The sequence below is a fragment of the Acomys minous genome, assembly GCF_964271855.1.
Source record: "Acomys minous genome assembly, chromosome: 19".
Taxonomy (NCBI): domain Eukaryota; kingdom Metazoa; phylum Chordata; class Mammalia; order Rodentia; family Muridae; genus Acomys; species Acomys minous.
This window is the reverse complement of record NC_140499.1, coordinates 28523165-28544307: the sequence shown is the minus strand read 5'-3', so window position 1 is coordinate 28544307 and position 21143 is coordinate 28523165. Positions and strand designations below refer to the sequence as shown.

The 21143-nt window shown below is 48.6% G+C and overlaps 1 protein-coding gene across 1 annotated transcript in view; it reads left to right on the top strand.

Moving 5' to 3' along the window:
* Positions 1-3500: 3500 nt before the first annotated feature.
* The window catches only part of SETD7 (SET domain containing 7, histone lysine methyltransferase), a 46459-nt gene continuing 28816 nt past the window's right edge, over positions 3501-21143 (top strand). Inside the window, exons 1-2 of the mRNA XM_084769026.1 lie at positions 3501-3792; positions 15218-15347. Of these exons, the coding sequence (XP_084625152.1) occupies positions 3753-3792; positions 15218-15347 (170 nt within the window). The 5' untranslated portion in view covers positions 3501-3752. The remainder of the gene's footprint in view (positions 3793-15217; positions 15348-21143) is intronic.

Genomic DNA, 21143 nt, shown 5'->3' with positions numbered 1-21143 from the left:
CAAACTGAACTGTCATGAACTCAACTCACTGACTCAACCGAACTGCCTGAACAGAACTGTAAGCTCAATGTTCTTAACAACTATATTTGATTATGAACTTATTTATTATGTACCCCCCCTTACAACCCCACTAACCCAAACTATAGGAAAAGGAGATGAAAGAACACAATAATGAAACCTTAAGGACATTAGTTCCAAGGAACGATTCTCTTGGCCTAGTCAGCAGGACCTCAGCAAACCAGCAATCCCATCAAAGTTGCTGCTGGAACCTGGAGCAACTGGCACCTGACGCCTCAGCTGGAGTCCAGAGCCTTGAAGCTTTTTCCCTGGAGCAGTTCTCTCTAGGAGTGTCTCTTGAAGTGTTGCAATCAACAGCCAAAACGATCCCAAGTCCTATCTCCCAAGCCTCTTGTTTGGGGCTCCTATATTATCTCCTCTCAGAGTCTCTATCTGATGTTTTCAGCTGGCAACATCCAAGCTCCCCTGAGAAGTGGTTCAACTTGTAAGTCTGTTCCCCATCCCACACTTGGGATCAACACAAAAACATGTATCTCTCCGACACAGAACCAGCTAGAACCCAGAGATCCGCCTGCCTCTGTCCCCTGAGTGCTGGGACTAAAGGCATGTGCCAGCACAGCTAGACCTAAGCTTTTCTTTACCTGAAATTTGCTCTATACCAGGTTGGCCTCAAAGATCTGCTTGCCTCCATCTCCTGGATTAAAAGCGTGTCTGCATTCCACCAGGATCACATAGACCTAGAAAGGTCTTTAGATGTGATCTCTTGCCAGAGCAGCCATGTTCTGAATTAAAATTCCCCTACACATAACTATAATCCAGCTACTGGGAAGACAGAGACAGGTGGATTTCTGAGGCCTGGCCTACTCTATGAGTTCCAGGCAAATGAGAGATCCTGTCTTAAAAAAAAAAAAATAATAGACATTACCCAAAGGACATCTAAAGTTGTCCTCTGGCTGGCACACATTCACATACATGTGCACACACTCACAAACATGTGATACATATACACACTTGTGCACATACTCACAAATGTGCACACACACTCACATACATGTGCATACACACACTCAGTAAAACCTTGTTCGTGTTGTGAAGTGATCTAATATGGGACGGCAGATGGCAAGAAAACTTGCTATTCTTCCAGAAGACCCAAGTTTGGTTCCCAGCACCCACATCTGAGGGCTCACCACAGCTTGTAGCACTAGCTCCAGGGTTCCAGTTCTCTCTGCCGTCCTAGGTACGAATACACACACACACACACGCACGCACGCACGCACGCACGCACGCGCACACACACACACACACACACACGCACACACCATACACGCACACACAGGATTTTTAAAATATATTAAAATTGAAATTGAAATCTGAAGGTATTCTTTCACTGCAAGAACAGATTTCGGTGGCACCTAAGGGCCCAGGTACCCACCCTGGGAGACCTCAAGGAGGTCATCCCTAAGACCAACCTCAGAGGGGCTGGATGATGGCAGAGCAGTGTAGCCTGAGCCAGAGCATACAGTGGTGTAGCCTTGGCTAAAGATCCAAAGTGTAATCTAGCCTAAACCAGAGTCTCTCCCTATGCCGCCTGAATGCCTAATGTCCAGGAAGAGGAACACGTAGGGCCAGAGTGGCCTCCCTGCCAGTTTGCAGGTGTGGGTGCCTGGGACCCTAAGGCTTCTAACAGACTATGTACAACCTTCCTTTCTCCGAAGCGGTCAGAGTGGAGCTAAAATTCCTGGTAATAGATGGGGCTCTATAGACCGGGCAGATCAGCTTTGAACTCAGAGGATCTGCCTGCCTCTGCCTTTCTAGTGCTGGGATTAAAACCACCATGCTCGGCTTCCTCTCCTTTAAAAAAAAAAAAAAAAAAAAAAAAAAAAAAAAAAAAACTCAGTTGCCTGAGTGTTTGCCTAGCAAAGAACCTGAGTCGTATCTCCAGTATCATATAAACTCAGCATGCTGGCCAATGCTTTGAATTGCAGTGCTGGGGAGATGGGACCGGGAGGATCATTCAAGATCATCTTCCTGGAGTATGCAGTGAGTTAGACACCATGGCTACAGGAGACGCTGCCTTTTTGTTTGATTTGTTTTGTTTTTTCGAGACAGGGTTTCTCTGTGTAGCCTTAGCATCCTGGACTTGCTTTGTAGACCAGGCTGGCCTCGAACTCACAGCGATCCACCTGCCTCTGCCTCCGGAGTGCTGGGATTAAAGGTGCGCGCCAGCAGGCCCGCTTGCATTTTTTTTTTAAAGCCATTTAAGATAAAGGGGTGGGGAGCAGTCGCTGACTCTCTCAAGCGGTTGAAGTGCCTTTAAATCCTGCCTCATTCATTGTTCAGAAAACCAAACGGAACAACTTTCTTTGCTTGCTGCCCTACCCCTCCCACTCGCCACGGTGGTTGTTCTTGGCAGAAGGCCAGACCGGCACCGGGTAATTCCACGGTACATTGTGTACATCTGCATCCATTTAACCCGCTATTTAAGTGGTCCTTTGCTGCCACCTGTAAGAGGTAGAGCCATAATGACACTCTTAAGTGGCTGGGCTGGGAACTGGGGTTTTCCTCCCTCAAAGACGCCTGAATCTGTGAAGTGGTTGGTACTTAGAGAAACCAGAGAGACATCTAGGGACATCACACGTACAGGACTGGAGGCGAGAGAAGGAGGCGCGCTAGACACAGGATCCTGTCTCCGGCTCTCCGCTTGGTGGCTCCATCGCCAACACAAGGGGGAGAAGGAACCTGCCAAGCCTCGGGTGCGGCCTGATTACCAGCCTGCTGCCATTTAAGTTTGGTGAATTCCTGCATCTTCCCTGGGGCCTGGGGATGCGAAAGAGGGCGGAGACTGGAGACTTCTGGGTGGGACTTGCAGTCGTGCGGAATCTGGGACACAGGATTCACCCTGGAGTCTAGAAAACTGGCTTGTGGAGGCGACTCTGGGCCGAGGCGGGCACCTGCGCTACTGTGCGCTCGGCTCTTTGCAGCTCCGGGTGCTGTCAAGCTGAGTGAAGTGGGGCGCAAGGGCAAGAGGAAGGCCAGGCTCAGGAGCATCAAAAAGGCTTCCTTTGCTCCGCGTGAGCGCTAGCTGTCCTGGAGGGGGAATAGAGGTAGGAACGCCGTACTCGGCACACTTCCAAGTCACCGGTAGCACACCGCGGGGTATCAGACCCTCCGAGTCCCCCACCCTAGGGCCGGTATCCCCGCGGTCCCCAGTGCTAGGGAGCAGCGGGCGGCGACCAGGACCGCGTGGCTGCTGAGCAGTGAGCCAAGCCAAAAGGTAAACGCGGCGGAGCCGGCCCACAGCCTGGAAGAGGCGGCGCGGCTGCGGAGCGCCTTCGGTTCTAAGGATCCTCACTTCTGGGAAAGGACAGGGAACTGTCAATCAACGAGGGAGGGAGCGCACCGGCGCCGGGTGATGTCAGCGGATCAGCTGCTCCATAACAAAGAGGGGGTATCACGAGAGAAAGTTGCTGCGGCGGCAGTACCCCGAGCCTCGGGGAACCGGGGACTAAGGGAGTGGGGGCGGCGGCTGCGGCAGGCGGAGGAATTGAAAGGACTGTAGGGGGAGGTATCGCGAGCCGCCCCAACTGCTCCTCCTCTTCCTCCCCCCTCCCACCCCCGCCTCCTCCAAACTCGCAAGGCAAGCGCTTAGCCCCAGCGCTCGCCCTGCCGCCGCGATCATCCGGAGGGAAGGGAGCCGGTCGCACGGCACCGTGCTGGGCAGGGTCGCAGCCGCCATGGATAGCGACGACGAGGTGGTGGAGGAGGCCGTGGAAGGTACGGACAGCATTTCTCCGGGACGTGGCGGGGGATGGGGTGGGGGACGCCTGGGGCCAGAAGCGCGAAAAGAGTGGTCTGCGACGCGCGCAGGGCTGGGCCGGTGGTCACCGTAGTCCCTAAACCGGTGGCCAGTCGCTCGGCTCGGGCGGGGGCTGAACTGCTACCACCACACCACCGGGAGCGCGCAGGGCGCGTCGGGGCACACGCGGGGAGTGGGGTCTCGGGGATGTGGGGTCCGCGGCCCTGGGAAGGTTAGGCCCCTGCATCCCGCCGGGCCACAGCAGCATCCTCCTTGGGAGTTGCGGAGCTGCCTAGCACCTTGGCCTTAGTCCTTGAGGGGATGGAGGATGGGAGGGCGCCGGAGGGCAGTCCCTAGAGGCGGTCGTTCTCCTCGTAGCAGCCTCGTTTCAGCCACCTCGACTTCCCCTCTCCGACCTCTTGCCCTTTCCTGTCTGAGTCGCTGTGCCCCTCGGCCACCAGGGCCGTGTCTAGGTGGGTCTCCCATCGCAATGCACGGGGCCGCACACCGGGCACATGGCAGCCAGGACCGATCCTCCGAAAAAAGGATGAAATCATGTCTAGGTAGTGCACGCCGCTCCCCACAGGGCTTGAAAGCTCCGCGTTCCGGAGGTGCCTGACGGGGATCTGGGCTGCCCCGGGGCGAACTCTGCCGCCCACCCCCTCCCCCTCCCTGCTTCCGAGTCGGGCGCAGCCGCGCTGTGCGGGCGATCCAGCCCGGACCGAAATTGCTGGGTGACACTTAACTTTCTGAATTCCGAGCTGTTGGCTGAGGGTGATATCACTGCCTGGGTGTCAGGTTTCTCCGCCTCTTCTTGCGCACCCCTCCCCCCCGACTTTTGTCGCCACAATGTTTTGCTGAGTTTCTCCGCCTCCCCCTTTAGCCCCCTACTTCTAAAAGACGCCTTGGGGAACGTTATACAATCTAGTTGTTTGTGTCACGGGAGGTTTGATTTTGTAACAATGAACATGAGAAAACACTCTTAAGCGTACTTGTTATTTATTTTATTCTATCCCAGATAGCGTTCCCGTGATGTTTTGCAAGATTGCGTAGTGCTGTTCCAGAATTTGTTAAACGGAGCATCTCAGTAAATTATTTTAAGTCGCTGGCTGAATCTGGTTTTGATCTAATCTCTATAAACAGGTCTGACAAACATGATAAAGAAAAAAAATTAAGTGGCAGTGCTTCACAAATACATGTGGATATGGATTTATTAGTGCTACGTTGGGAAAAAGGCCATTTTGAGGTGTTCAAAAACAACTGTTTTTGCGGGCTGCTGAAGGCTTAGAGCCAGATAAAGTAGGATGATTTTTTGAATTCCTGGAAAGGCATCCATTCTAATTTAAGTTGTAAAACTTATTTCTTCATTTAGTGTTTCCAAAACAACTTTAAAGTACATGGTTTTGCTTGTAACGTTAGAAGAGAATAAAAATGTTGTGAATTCACAGAGCTTTATTTCTCTAACTAAACCCAGTGTTGGCTTTTAGGAGGCCCAGCTGCATTGTTTGAACCAGCCATAGGAAGCCTTCCTTAACTTTCAAAGTTATTGATTTCTTGTACATTTCTTTTTTGGTTTTTGTTTTGTTTTGGTTTTGTTTGTTTGTTTGAGACAGGGTTTCTCTGTATAGATTTAACTGTCCTTTGTTGACCAGGCTAGCCTCAAACTCCCAGAGATCCACCAGCGTCTGTGACGACTGGGCTTACAGGAGCTACCTACCCTGCTGGACTTGTATATTTCTGTTATGACAGGAAAAGTGTTTTTAATGAATTGCTAGTGTTGCTCTCATTCCTTTGGGGTGTTTTGTTTTGTCTTAATAGTGTTTGTTTGGTTTGTTTTTAAATTTTGTTTGGGGTTGTTGTTGTTGTTAGTTTTATTTCATGTGCTGTGGTGGTTTGCTTGCATGTATGTCTGTATTCCCTAGAAGGAGTTACAGACAGTTGTGAGCTGCCATGTGGGTGCTGGGAATTGTACCCAGGACCTCTGGAAGAGAAGCCAGTGCTCTTAACCACTGAGCCATCTCTCCAGCCCCTCCTCATCTTCTTTAACTTAAAAAACAAACAAACCCTTGATTACAGATAGTGCTTCTAGTCCAAGCTGCCTTCCCCTGTGCTGCTGTTTAGAAAATGTGTCCAGTTGTTTATGATTCTAGTAATGGCATGCAAACAAAACCCAGGCATGGTGGGTGGTGCACACCTTCAGGTGCAGGTGGAGGCAGGAGGATCAGGAGTTCAAGGTCACCCTCAGCTGCAGAGCAAATTCAAAGCCAGCCTGAACTATGAGGCCCTGTCTTAAAAAAAAAAAAAAAAAGTAAAAGTATGTTACCCTGTTGATTGTTAGTCCAGTGGATTAAAACATTGAAGTTTCTTTACATAAAGGTTGAGGGTGGCTCCTTAGAGCAAGAAAGGCACCATTACTAATTATGCTACTGCAGCTGGCTCAAACCCTGGCCTATCTTGGGCAGTCACTCTTTTTTACTTAATAGTAAACAAGTAGTGTAATTTGTTTTGCTTTTTGTGCAATGTTGTTTTATTTTTTGAAACAAGATATTTGTAGCCCAGGCTGGTTTTGAACTTTGAGCATTCTGCTACCTGAGTGCTGAGATTACAGGTGTGAGCAACCACACCTGAATCTCTACCTCCCACCCCCCCATCCCCACCCCGCCCTGGTTTTTCCAGATAGGGTTTCTCTGTGTAGCCTTGGCTGTCCTGGAACTCACTCTATAGACCAGGCTGGCCTCGAACTCACAGAGATCTGCCTGCCTCTGCCTCCCGAGTGCTGTGATTACAGGCGTGCACCATCACCACCCCCTGGTTTATACCTGGATTTTTAAAAGAACAACAACATTGTTTTTATTTATTTTGCCGTGTGGATTAGGCAAGCAATAGACCCAACTGAGCTACCCACCCCAGCCCACTTTAGACACTTCTCAGACTCAGATTGGCAGGGCGCCTGGAGCAAGTGCGAGCTTGCAGGAAACCGCATCACTGGGCCTTTCTCCAGATATTGTAGGCCTTGGCATTTTGTGCTGCTCTTCGCATAAAATCTAACATTCTCTGAACTGGTGTGAACTGGCTGTGATCTTTTCCTAAATAGAAAGTAGTCTGGGTATCTTGGGGCTTCAACCCCAGGCACTCAGCTCTCTGCACAGGCGTTGTCGTCTTGGTGGTTTCCTTGTCTCTGCTGTTCTTCATCATCATCATCATCATCATCATCATCATCATCATCATCATTGCTGTACTTGTTTAGCTCTTACTATGTGCAGGTTCTGCGCTACGGGACTCTAAGACACTATCCATCCAGACTTAGGAGGAGAGTAGTGTATTATCCTCATTTTACAGAGAAACTTAAGAGAAGAACAGGGCATCTGTCAAAAAAAGGAGACAGGCTAGACTTGTGAAATTCCTTTGTCAGTTGCCCTACCATTCTTTTTAACTCCCGCCGTCTACATTTCTTCCTTTTTTTTTCCTTTCCCAACAATATCTCGCTCTGTATTTTATAGCCCAGGCTAACCTAGAATTCATTATATAGCCCAGGCTGGCCTGGAACTCATTATGTAGACCAATTCTTGGGCCTCAGTTTTCTGAATATAGAATAATGACATGGACCACCATACCCAGCTACATCTTTTGTCTTTTTAAAGCATTTTTTTCTTTTTCTTTTCTTTTTTCTTTTCTTTTCTTTTTTTTTCCTTACATTCATTTATTTCCTATATATGAATGTTTTTCTTGCATGTACATTTGTGCATCATGCTTCCTGGAGCTGGCATTGTAGACATCTGTGAACCACCATGTTAGGTGCTGGGAACTGAACCCCGTGGTCTCTGTAAGAACAAGTGCCCTGAACCACTGAACCATCTCTCCAGCCCAGCATTTCCTTTTAGAGAAACTCATTTTTCCTTATTTTAATGAGTTAATGAAGCATGTGAGATGCTCGGTGACTGAGCTGAGAAGCAATAATGATGTGCGACGTTGTCAGTCCCATCCTTCATGATTCTGTTGCTTCTGGTAGGGGTGAGCATGTGTTGGGGCTCGCCCCTCCCCCATCATGGCCATTGGTCCCCAAGGACAAAGGGAGCAGGGAGAGGGGTGGGGGGAAGGGACCCAGACAGCCTTTGAGCATGATGGAAAAGAACTTCCGGGATCAGCTGCCGGGAGGCAGATGAACTATATTCCAGGGGTGAGGGAAAGATACAGAACTTTGAAGAGGGAGTGGGGAAGTTCAGGGTGGGCCAAAGGTCTCTCTGGCTGAGGGGCTAGAGTGCCGAGATGCCTCATTTGCACAGGGTGGCCTTCTGGAATCCCAGGTGCTTGCTGAACAGGTTCTACAGGGAGAAAAGGGAGTTGGGCCTGTAATTTCCCTAAGCTCTACCTGGCATTCCTCAGGTGTGGGGTCTGAGAGCACACACACACACACACACACACACCCCGCAAGGGAGTGAACACACACACACACACACACACACACACACACACACACACACCCCGCAAGGGAGTGAAGACACACACACACACCCCGCAAGGGAGTGAAGACACACACACACACACACACACACACACACACCCCGCAAGGGAGTGAAGACACACACACACCCCCCGCAAGGGAGTGAAGACACACACACACACACACACACACACACACACACACACCCCGCAAGGGAGTGAAGCGCACACACACACACACACACACCACACACACACACACACACACACACACACACACACACACCCGCAAGGGAGTGAAGAGGAAGCCTGGCTGGGACTCTGCCATTTTGCAAGGAGCTCTTTTCACTTTTCGCTAATGTCAGACTTTGACCTTAGCGGCAGGGTTTCCCCGACAAGTATGTTTCCGAAAACTATATTTGGAGGCGCCCAGCCTCCACAACAAACTTCTTTTCCTTCCTCCTCTAAAGAAGACATGACCTCTTCAGGACTTGAGGTCAAATGTCTTATAGGATGGGGGGCGCACTTTGGCTCTCGTGGTGGCTTTGTAGGCTGGTGAAGTTCCTTTTTGGTTCCCCCTCTACCCCACCCCACCCCCACCCCCAGTACGCATCTCACTTTGTCGTCACTGCCTATTCTAGAACTCATGGTGTAACTTAACTCAGGCTGACCTCAGACCAGCCATGGTCTCCCTCGGTCTCCCAAGTGCTGGGATTAGTGTGCCTTGCTGCTATGGTTCTAAATACAAGGGGCATCAATCCCTCTCCCCTCCCCCTCCCCTTCCCCCTCCCCCCTTCCCCCTCCCCTCCCCCTCCCCTTCCCCCTTCCCCCTTCCCCCTCCCCTCATGGAAAGGACTCAGCAGTTTGGGTACCTGGTACCTGCTTCTGGAAGCCTCGGAGCACCTGACAGTTTTCACTTGAGCGCTCACTCTGACACCCCTACCTCTGGACAGGGTCTTATTATGTAAGACGCAGGTTGTTTTAGAACTACTTAGTACAGGCTGGCTTCAAATCGTGATTTCCCCTGCCTCACTCTCCTAAGAAGCTGGCTTTAGAAATGTAGGCTATGACTCCTGACCTTCCCTGTCGGCTTTAAAAAACAAAACAAAACAAAACATGGGCAAACAAAACAGCTCACAGGTAAAGGCTCCTGCTGCCAAGCCTGCCACTCTGAGGTTAGTCCCTAGTACGCACATGGTAAAAGGAGAAAAGTGCTTGTTTTCCTCCGGTCTGCATAACTGCACCAAGCTCGTGCTTATCTGTGTTACCTAGATACTATGCATATATACACACAAATAAATAAATGTAAAACTTTTGGCCAGACATAGTGATCCACACCTGTAACCCTAGCACTTGGGAGCGTGAGGTGGGAGACAGCTGCAAGTTGGGTCAGCCAGGGCTGTTGGTGAATCCCGTAGCCTGGGGAAGGAGGGAGGAGCAGAGACACATGCGTGCGCGTGCGGACCTTGAGGCTAGCCATGCCTTGCAGCCTAGAGAAGAGGCTGGGATACGACCTCCCTGAAGAGGTGGCAGAACTGAGCTGAGAGAGGGGAGCTTGGTGAGTCAAAGCGAGAGGTTTGGCCCATCCTGAAAGTACTCTTACTTAGCTGAAACGCGAGGCTGAAAAGAAGCGACACACACAGGGGGAGGTGGGGAAGGGGAGCTGGGCCCCACAGGCTGAGGGCACAGGCCGGGTGTTGGAACAGGAGCCTGTGGGGCGCGAAGAGTGACAGAGTCAGAGCTCTGCCCGGGAAGTTGACCTGATAAGCTAGGCAGCTGCAGGGGCTGATGCCATAGCTGAGGCCATCACCTGGAGGCTCTTGTGGTATCAGATGTGCAGTTAGAAAAGAAAAGGGAAAAGAAAAAGGAAAGCCTGGAAAAGCGTAAGAGGCACTGAGGCAAAGTGCTCAAAGTGGGAAAACAAGTAGCTCCGACGTTCTACTGTCCCTACCCCCCTCAAAACAGCCACGGTTGTTTTTATTAAGAGCCCCTGTAACTGTCCAGTCCTGCCTGTCTCTTCTATGTGTCTGTGTCGTGTGCCCGGAGCAGTGTGCTGACTGCCCGGAGCGCTCCCATTTCCTCACCAGCTCACATCTGAGCTCCCGTGTCTCCCACGCATAATCCTTGCGTTAGTAAGCTTACCTTTTCTTAAGTGACTTTTTTCAGGGGATGGGAGGAGGAATTCTAAGGGAAATAGACGCACAGCACTCTCATATCTTCAGAGTGGGAGGCAGTCGGTGACCCCTTTCTGATCCAAGGCCAACGTCATAGCAGACTAATCAAGTTAAAACAGAAACACCTCTGCTCAGAGTTGAGTTTGGGGGAAAGTGTTTACCTTTCCAATCACTTAGTAGATAAAAAATCTTTAAAGCAAAATGGGGGGGGGGAGGAATAAGCGTGTTACTTTTTCTTTTCTCTGGCTACACCGTTCAGTCTTTCTGTGGACAGATCCTGGGTGCCTTGCTTGCCAGGGCTGTGTTATTAACACAAAGCTGCCATTCCAGTGAACTTGGCCTGTGGTTTGGGCCTGGTGCCCACCTTCTGTGTCGTGGGGACTGGCCTGGAAGGTGGTTGGCTGACTCGGCGCATTCTGTAGTCTTCAGCAAGGACTAGAGTTTCCACACTGAGTTAGGCCAACACAGGCAAGGGGTGGGAATTTGCAACCAGGGTATGATGTTGAGAATCTTGGCAGTTCTCCGCAGCCTGCCCACCACGTCTCCTGCCTTGCACTTCTCTGTAAGGAGCCTGGGGCATTGATAGTGGGTTTAGTTATTGTTGCTTCGTTTTTAAAGATTGTTTTTTTTAAGTTGAAAAACTTATGAGATGATATGTAATCACACTACACCATGTGGCTCAACAGTGCACAGCGGTTACATGGCCAAGAAACTTGAAACACTGATTTTTAAAAATATATATATATTTTTTTTTCTTTTTATCATACTTGATACTGGGTTAGATGATGTTATTTTCAGATAAGCATGTAATGTACTTTGAGTATTTTTCGCCATAATTCCCTGCCCTCCCCTTAGTCCCCTTTGTTCCTCCTAAACAGTTTCTCTTTCACTTTCTCCCCGCCCACCTTGTTTTTTTCCCCCCCCCGAGACGGGATTCTCTGCATAACAGCTCTTGCTGTGCTTTGACTGGCTTTGTAGACCAGGCTGGCCTCACACTCACCGTGATCCACCTGCCTCTGCCTCCCAAGTGCTGGGATTAAAGGCGTGCTCCACCACCGCCCAGCCCTCCCTTTCTTTTTTAATTACTCCAATCATTTATGTGTATGTTGGGGCCCTGGGAGGGCAGGAGAGAGGGTGTGGGATCCCTGGAGCCGGAGTTGCAGGCCTGTGTGAGCAGCGCAATGTGGCTCTGGATTGTGGTCCTCAGGATGAAGCAGAAAGCCCTTTTAACTACTGTGCCACCGTCTCTTCCTCTCTTAGAGCTGCTGCCTCGTGCAAGGCGAAAGTACACCCAACTTGTTTGCCTGACTCTAGAGAGAAAGTGAGTTGGTGGGGTTTGAGTCAGGGGCTTTCAGCAACCTCGCTCGCATTTAGAGTGATCAGCATGCTCTTGCAGGTCACGTGGTAGTGTCCAGTCATCTGTTGTGGCGTTTAAAAGAGGGAACAAGAAAGCACTTAGCCCAGCCCCCAACTGTGCCAAACACTAGCCTTCGCAGTTGTTTTCTTCTGGGTAGTGACCTCCTCTCCCTGCTGCTGGCTGCCGAGGCTGTGGTACCACATAACCTCTCAGTCCTAGCAGCGCTTGAGTAAGAAGTGTGCCCTGATCTCTCCGTTCAAAGGCAGCAGGATTGTAATAACGGGCAATCTCTTCCCTAGGTTTTTCTGCTTTTTCAAGTCTTGTTCCTTGCTCTTGCTTTGACTGGGGCTGTTTGTTCGTTCTGTTCTGTTGTGGTTTGTGTCAGACAGCGAATGTTATGCGGCCCAGGCTGGCCTCAAGGCTGCCCTTGATCTTCTAATCCCTAATGGTAAAACGGCAAGCTTTCACTACCATGCTCAGTTCGTTTGGTTTTTGCTGATGCTTGGGTTAGCTACTTAGCAGAAAAACTACGGAAGTTTCAGGCCCTCTCTAGTTTCTAATCTTTTCATTGCTTACACCAAAGGACGTAAAACAAACTAAGTCAGATGGAAATCCTAGCGAGGTCTGACAGATTGGCCAGCTTTCAGATGCAGACTGAGTAGCAGGGAGCAAACCACCCGTCCGCGGATCTTCTTCTAAAAAGCACAAGGTGCCCTGAGAAGTGCCTGTCACTCATAACCCTCCAGGAAAGAGTGAAAGGCTCCTTCTCCATTGGCCTGTTGCAGAAGGGGTCCAAACAGATTAATGTTGGAGCAGGGGTGAGATTTTTGTTGCCCTCTCTCCTGGCACCGGAACCAACTTCTGCCTGCCTCAGTCACATGACAGCCTTCTATTTTTCTTGTGTCTGAGTTCAGTGTGCAGGTGGCACACCTTCAGAAACAGGGGCGGGGAGGAAGGGAAGAGGAATGGATCCCACTGGCTTCCTTCCCCCTCGGTGCTCACCTTTATCATAATGTTTCTCTTGATTTACAGTAGAAAAACAGTTTTCTTAACAACCACTATTAAAAGTCTGAAGGGTGGGAGCCTTTTTTTCCATTGTGGGAGTATTTCTCACACCAGTAATTACTCTCCTGAGAAGCTGACCTAATTATTCTGACATCTCCACCTAAAACAAAAGTAGGACACTAAATTCATAGGAATGTTAAGGGCTCCATTTAATTGATTTCAATGTTTCATAAGAGAAAGCTTTTAGCTCGATATTGAGTGTGCTTATTAAAGGAGGAAAAAGTAAATTTGACGTTTCAAGGAAAGAATGTCATCAGTAGATGAAAATAATTGTCCAGATTATTTCATACGGCTCTGTCGGGGCTATAACATGTAATTTAGGTTCTCCACCAAAAGAGAGCAAGTTTGGACAAGTTCCCTGCTGACCATTGATTTCCTGACCCTTATAGGAAAAGTTTGTGTTCAGAAAGAAAGGAACTAAGCTGTCTGTGGTGTTTTTACACAGCCATCTTTGGCCCTGGGGAGATGGCTCAGTGCTGAGAGCACTGTCCGCTCTTGCACAGGACCACAGTTCGGTACCCAGCACCCTCCTGGTGGCTCACACCCACCTGAAACTTCAGTTCCAGGGGATCCAATGGCCCCTCTGGCCACTGCAGGCTACGTGTGTGTGTGGTACACATGAACTCAGCCAGGCACACACATATGAATAAGATAAAAGCGTGTGTTATTGTACTACATCCTAGGTAGCTCATTCCATGTGAAGTCAGAGTGATTAAAATAGTGTAATTTTTGCTATTATGGCATGTTTCAGTAGTCAATAATAAAAAGAACATCATTTTCCTTTATGATTACTTTTCCTCTCTTCTAAGAGACAATCTTTATTTTGCAGGGCTGGGCGTCTGGGTTCTCAAGCACACTATGTAAACTCTGTTCCACTGACTGCGCCCTTAGCCCGGTATTTGATCATCTTAAAATAAAAATTATAGGAGGGTAAAGAATTCACTGGGGTGGCACGGCTCATGTTTTCATGCCAGTGGGCCACCTGGAAGCCACAGTTTAGTATTTAATGTCCATGCACCTTACAATTTGTAATATTTTCACCCATGATCCAGGCAGTTAGCCCAGGGGAGAAGGCAGGAGAATAATTAGTGCCTTTATTTTCGCTCAGCTCTGCAAACCCACTCATCCAGATGGTTGGGGGGATACTAATTAGGGGGTCTTTTGGGGTCTGGAAAACATGTAGCTGGTTAACTAAGGACCTAAACTGCTTTGGGCTGTATAGTTTGTAACCAGGAAGCAGGAGAAGGTCAAAGGTGAATGAGTGTAGGGACTGTTCCTGGAATCCAAGATCACTGTTTCAGTGGCAGTGTGGACCCTTCATGTCCACTTACAACATAAGCCCCCTGACACATGAGGGCTGTGAAGGACTGCCCTTAACCAGTCAAAGCGGAAATGGCCTTAAAAGTCGAGCACTTAGGGTTCCCTTAAGTTTAAGCTAAGAAAAAAAACCTCTCAGTAATGAAGTTGAGGACAACGTGCCTCTCCTTTGTTATGTGAATGTAAAATAAGACGGAGCGTCCAGACGCTACTAAACACTGAGTGCCCTGCTCTAGGATCACATGTGAAATCATATTGCACGTGTGCAGCGTGTAAGAGTTGCATAGACTGTGTGTGACAGTCAGACTGTAACTCGGTGCTGCCTGAGCCACGTTTCGCTTGAAGATGAGATGCTGGGGACATTCCGCTCAAACATAAGTTCTCCGGGGGAGCTTGGGAAGCGGTGACCAGTGTTGCAGATGGCCCTGCTGATAACGCCTCCCAGGGCAAACGAAGTGATGCAAGCTCCATGTCTCAAACGTGCCCAGGCCTTTCTGTGTGGACCAGTCAGTCCACGGAGCACACAAAGCATCAAGTACATATTCTTCCGCAGGGGTGAGAAAGTTCTGCATGTGGTCCCCGGCAAGACACGGAAGTAGGGACTGGAGCAGTGGCTCAGCACTTAGAGCACTTGCTACTCTTACCAAGGACTTGAATTCAGCCCCCAGCACCCATGTTGGGCAGCCCACAACCATTTGTAACTCCAGAAGCAGAAGGATTGATGGATGCCCTCTTCTGGCCTCCACACAAGGAGCTGTTTTGTTTGTTTGTTTGTTTGTTTGTTTTAAGATTTGTTTATTATGTATGCGGTGTTCTGCCTGCACAGCAGAGGAGGGCACCAGATCTCATGATAGACGGTTGTGAGCCACCATGTGGTTGCTGGGAATTGAACCCAGGACCTCTGAAAGAGCAGTCAATGCTCTTAACCTCTGAGCCATCTCTCCAGCCCCACACACGAGTTTTCTGAGACTGGCCTGACCGTTCTGAGCTGTTGGCGGTTGCGTGGCGAGGCTGGTGTTGAGGCAATGCCCTGTGCTTCTCTTTCCCCAGGCCACCTGGATGACGATGGGTTACCACACGGGTTCTGCACCGTCACTTACTCCTCCACAGACAGATTTGAGGGCAACTTCGTGCATGGAGAAAAGAATGGACGCGGAAAGTTCTTCTTCTTTGACGGCAGGTAGCATCGCTGTTCTGTTTTGTTTGGGGAATGAGGGTCCCCGACTATGTTTCAAAGGGAGAAAAATGGTACAAATGCAAGAATTTATACCTCATGCAAAAAGGGGAGGGTGGCCCCAACATGTATGCAAGGGCTTGTTGACGAGAAATGACAGCGTGGCTGTGCGGAAGCCGGCCTGAGGGGTGCTGAGTCTGGGGTGTGTGTGTCCACTGATGTACAAATTCATCTCATGGCCACCCAGTTCAAAAACTGTAACATAGCTCAATGACTTCACACAGGTTGGAAGGCAAGAAGAGACACCCAAGGCTGTCCTCTGACCTCCTCGTGTACTGTGGCGTGCATATGCCACACTCACACATTCCCATGGACACAGGCACATACCTCACACACACACACATACATATACATACACACACTCATATTGTATGCATACATACACACGCACAAATACAATCCCCACTAGATACCAGGTCCCCAGGGATTTCTTTCAAACTGTTGGCACCAAAGCCACCTCTTTCATAATCCCACTATCCAGAAGGTGACTTTCCTGCTGTTTCCATAGCAGTTCAGTATTAGCTCTTTTTCAAAAAAAAAAAAAATGTTGATTTTTTACTTTATGCTGAGACTATTTTTGTACCATCTAACAATGTATGCTCTTGTGACCGTCTTATTTCCCTTCCTCACCTAAGGAGAGTTCCCTTGAGTGCAGAATCTCTGTCTCTGTCATCGTCTATGTGTTATGACCATTTTCCTTAACTTGGTGTTTTAAAATAATGATAGTAAAGTCCTTGCCAAGTAGATGTGGGAGCTGAAAACAAGTTAGAATCATCCTGATAGCTGCACGCGTACACCCGCATGCACACACACACACACACACACACACACACACACACACACTGACATGTGAGCATATTCATACTTTAATTTGGTAGTTAGATGAGGCTAGACAACAATTGACCGACTCTCAGAGAAAACGGTCCAGCGGATGGGTTGTATTTAGTGGCACTTACCTTCCAACTTTACAGGCCTGGTATAGCAGAGCAGTATTAGGCTAGACTGAGCAGTCAACCAGCGTGTCACAAACGGGCTTCCTGTTAGCCACAGGAGAGTGATCACTGAGTAGGCAGGGAGGGGCCTCGACTCCCTGAGTGCCTGCCCCATCCATGTGCCTAGCTGGCCACCTCTGACCTCAAGTGTCCTATCTACCTCCTCACCTCCTGCCATGTTCCTGCAATAACTGGCGTGCATTTCAGGAAATGGCAAATCTGAAACGGGAGGTGAGGCTAAAGTATGTGCCTAACAGTCAGAAGTCAATCCATTAGCTTTGCTTTCCTTGGGGCATGCCTAGTCACTATTTTTCTCTGGAGACAGGGTTTCGTGTAGCCCAGGCTGGCCTCAAACTCACTATGTAGCTAAGGATTTCCTTGGCCTCCTGATCCTCCTCCCTCCACCTCTGAGGTGGCTAGAATGACAGGGGCACAGCACCATGCTCAACTTTTTCTCCCTTTGTAGGTTGACATGTGATTGAGTGGCCTTCATTATGACATTTTTTTTTCCCACGTGCGTCTTTTATTTTGTCCTGTGCTGAGGACTGAACCCACGCTAGGCAAGCCCTCTATGGTAGAGATACACCCTCCCCCCCACCCCTACCCTTTTAAAGGACAAAAAGGAAATCATCCAAGTTAAAGCAGTTGAGACTTAGTTCAAGAAACTGAGACTTCTTAACCGCTCTGATCCTGAGATAAGGACAAGTGTACAGTCAGCAAACAAGATCTTGAGATTCCACTGGTGCCCCATGGTCTGGCTGGAGCCTGATACTAGGTATGTGTGGTCCTGAGGCTGGAAGTGTCATTCTGGTACTAAGGATGCTTCAGTTTCTACATCTCTGGTTTGGATCACTGTGATCACTAATCCGGATGTTTAGACCATTTAACTGTTCTGGGTTCCACCAAAATTTATAAACATAGAGCCAGATCTTGTCATTAGACTGGGAGAAGAAAAAGAAAAATGAACAAACCCAGAGGCATCTATTTCCAAGCTGTGGAGTGGTAGATGTAGGAGTCTTATGGTAGCCCAGGGTGAAAAGTAGGTGGTTTATTATAATGTGTGATTATTCTTCGGTACTGGAGCCTGAACCCAGGACCGCATGGATGCCAGGCTGGTGTTCTACCACCGCATCTTATCTCCTGCTCCTTAGAACGCTGGCAGGCTGCCTTCAGACCTGCCATCCTCCTGCCTCTTCCTCACGAGTGCTGGGATCATAGTGTGTGCCATGGAACTCAGGCTGTAAAATATCCGTTGTCAATGCTTTTCCTGGATATGCCAACTAGTGATCAGAGTATTTGCTACTGTGTGCCTTTATTTTCTGTACCCTAGTCATTTTCGTGTGTGTGTGTGTGTGTGTTTTGCACATATGTGCATACATGTGGAGGATTTTTTTAAAAAAAGCTTTGTTGTTGTTCCTCAGTGTCATGAACCTTGATTTTATGCCTTTTTTTTTTTTTAATTACATAGATTTATTTTTGGGAGGGGCTAGACATGCCACAGTGTTTGTGGAGGTCAGAGGTCAGAGGAGAACTTGCAGGATCTGGTTCTACCATGTGGGGCCCAGAGATGGAGCTCAGACTGTCAGGCTTAGTGACAAGCACCTTTACCTGCCAAGCCATCTGTCAGGGCCACTCACTGGATTGAAACTCAGCCAAGCTAGGCTAGGCTGAGGTTACAGCTCCACCCCACCCCATCCCACCCCACCCCACCCCACCCCACCCCACCCCACCAGTCTTTCTTTGTTTTAAGTGTGTTCTGAGGGACTAAAGCACATCTTCATGTGTCTGCAAGGCAGGCAGCTTACCAACAGAGCTGTCGCCGCAGCCTCCCAGAGCTTTCCTCTGCTGTTGGTTCCTCGCGCTGATGTGTCGGGCCGAGGGAAATGAGGACACCTAATGTTTCCCGGGTTGTTACAGAGTGCCTGACCACACTGCTGAGAATCTGGGTGGGAGTGAGCGTTTGAAGTCACGCATCCCAGGCTCCCATGTGAGGCAAAATTCTTGTGTGTTCCCTTACCGTCCCTGTCTTTGTCTTCCAGCTCAGTAAATAAATACATTTGGATTTACAATCCCATATCGTTTATGAAGAAACTAAGACTTGGAGAGGCTAAATAACTTTACCAGGGTTCCCTAGTTAGTAAGAATTAGTGTTGAGATGAATTCACCTCTACATGTTTGTTCGTTCTTTTTCTTTCTTTCTTCCTTCCTTCCTTCCTTCCTTCCTTCTTCCTTCTTTTTTTAGACAGGGACTCATGTAGCGCAGGCTGCTTTGAACTCATTATATAGCTGAAAGAGATCTTAATCTCCTGGTCATCCGCCTTTACATCCCAAGTGCTGAGATTATAGGTGTGAAACCCCGACTAAATTCACTTTTAGAGGTAACTTTTGTTTTGTTTTGTTTTGTTTTTTCAAAACAGAGTTTCTCTGTGCAACAGGCCTGGCTGGCCTGGACTCACTTTGTAGACAAGGCTGGCCTCAAACTCAGAGATCTGCCTGCCTCTGCCTCCCGAGTACTGGGATTACAGGTGTGTGTGCTACCACGCCAGGCTCTACAGGTAACTCTTTTTTTAAAGATATATTTTTTTGTTGTTGTTTATGTACTATTTCAGTGTTTTGAGTATATGTATGCCTGCACACCAGAAGAAGGCATTAGATCACATTATAGATGGTTGTAAGCCACCCCGTGGTTGCTGGGAATTGAACTCAGGACCTTTGGAAGAACAGCCAGTGCTCTGAGCCATCTCCAGCCTGGTAATTTCTTTAAGTACATCTGCCTCTCCATTATGACTGCTGAGTGAGGAAATAATGGCAGGTCTGCTTCCTGTCTCCCCGCTTTCTTCATTTTCTTTGAGATCACTTCTTTTTATAGTTTTTCGAGACAGGGTTTCTCTGTGTAGCCTTGGCTGTCCTGGACTCACTTTTGTAGACCAGGCTGGCCTCGAACTCAGCGATTCACCTGCCTCTGCCTCCCTAGTGCTGGGATTAAAGGCGTGCGCCACCATGCCCAGCTGAGATCACTTCTTAACTATTTTGTTTGGTTGGTTGTTTTTGCTTTTTCAAGACAGGGTTTCCCCTGTATAGTTCTGGCTGTCCTGGAGCTCTCTCTGGAGACCATGCTGGCTTTGCACTCAGAGATCCACCTGCCTCTGCCTCCCAAGTGCTGGGGTTAAGGAGTGTGCCACCACGCCCAGCCACTCCTTAGCTACAGAAATCGCTTTGTTCCCTTGCCGATCCCACCTCCGAAGGTTGAAAGTGTTGGCTGGAAGTAGCTTTAGCAGCTGGCTGGGGCCCCTTCCCCTTCCAACAGTCCAGCCACACCAAATGACACCTACAGCAATGCCTTTAATCTGAGAGCCACAATTTAATTTGTTAGAGGTGGGGCTTGAAAGTAGAATTCCGATTCGAGTAAGTTTCTTTCTTGACTCTTGGATTGATGAGGAAACACTAACACTGGCAGGTGTGTCCAAGCGTTTGATATTGGGACACGATGTTATTTACCTATGAAGTTCAGACTTGAGAATCAAGAAGTACTAGGTATAAAAGGGGGGGAAAAAGTCAGTCCTAAGGTTTAAGCAAGTTTAAGGTTTGGTGTTGGCCACATTCATAGCTATCCACGGCTGTACGCATCCCAAAAGCTACAGGCTGCACATACCTGCTAGAGAAAAGGAATAGTCAGGCCCCTGAGGTGGAAAGGACAGGAACTTCTCAGTACCCAGACCATGAAGAAAAGCCAAGTTTCCGAGACAGTACAGAGGTGACTTTCAAGTGAAGAGACAGTCATATTTGAGTAAAATGCAAGTGCATCAACTGGAGTGAGAAACAGCTAAATTTCCTCCTTATTTTAAACTATATTTCCTATTTCTAGAAACTTAGCACCTCACAAAATAAGCTCTGATACAACAGCAGCAGAACAGGCTTTTAAAAAAATATAACAGCCTGTGTACTTGAGGAGAAAAACTGTAGTTAAACTGACGTTTTCATGTCTCCGGGTTTGCTTCAGGTGCCATTGCCAGAAAAATCAAACAATCCATATACATTTTTTTTGTTGTTATTTCTTAATATCCTGAGAAGTCTGCAAAATGTTAAAAAGGAAGCACAGGTTAAGAACATTAAAACTAGGGCTAGAGAGACGCCTGCATGGTTAAGAGCACTTTGCTGCTTTTCCAGAGGACCCAAGTTCAGTTCCCAGTACCCACATTGAATGGCTCACAACCATAACTCCGGGTCCAAGAGATCAGACACCTGTTTCTGGCTGACACATGCGCGCACACACACAGGTGAGAGAATAAAATTAAAACAGAGCTGGAGCCATCAGTGGTAGCCTATGCCTACAATTTCAGCCATTGATAGGTGGAGGCAGGAAAATCGAGAGTTCACAGTCATCCTGGCTACAGTGAGTTCAAGGCCAGCCTGAGCACACAAGACCTTGTCTCAAAACAAACAGCAATAAAAGACAGAAATGATTATGGAGATAGAAGGTTATAACCCCCACCCTGAGGAAACAGAACAGAAGGATGCCACGCATGGGAATGCCTGATGTTTATTTGCATAAAGGCCAATCAAATACTTTGCATAAGAGAAATGAAATCAGCTAGGTACGGTGTCGCACACCTTTAATCCTGGCACTTGGAAGGCAGAGGCAGGTGGATCTCTAAGTATAAGGCCAGCCTGGTCTACCGAGAGAGTTCCAGGACAGCCAAGGCTCCATAGAGAAACCCAGTCTCAAAAACCAAACAAACAAAAAAGATAT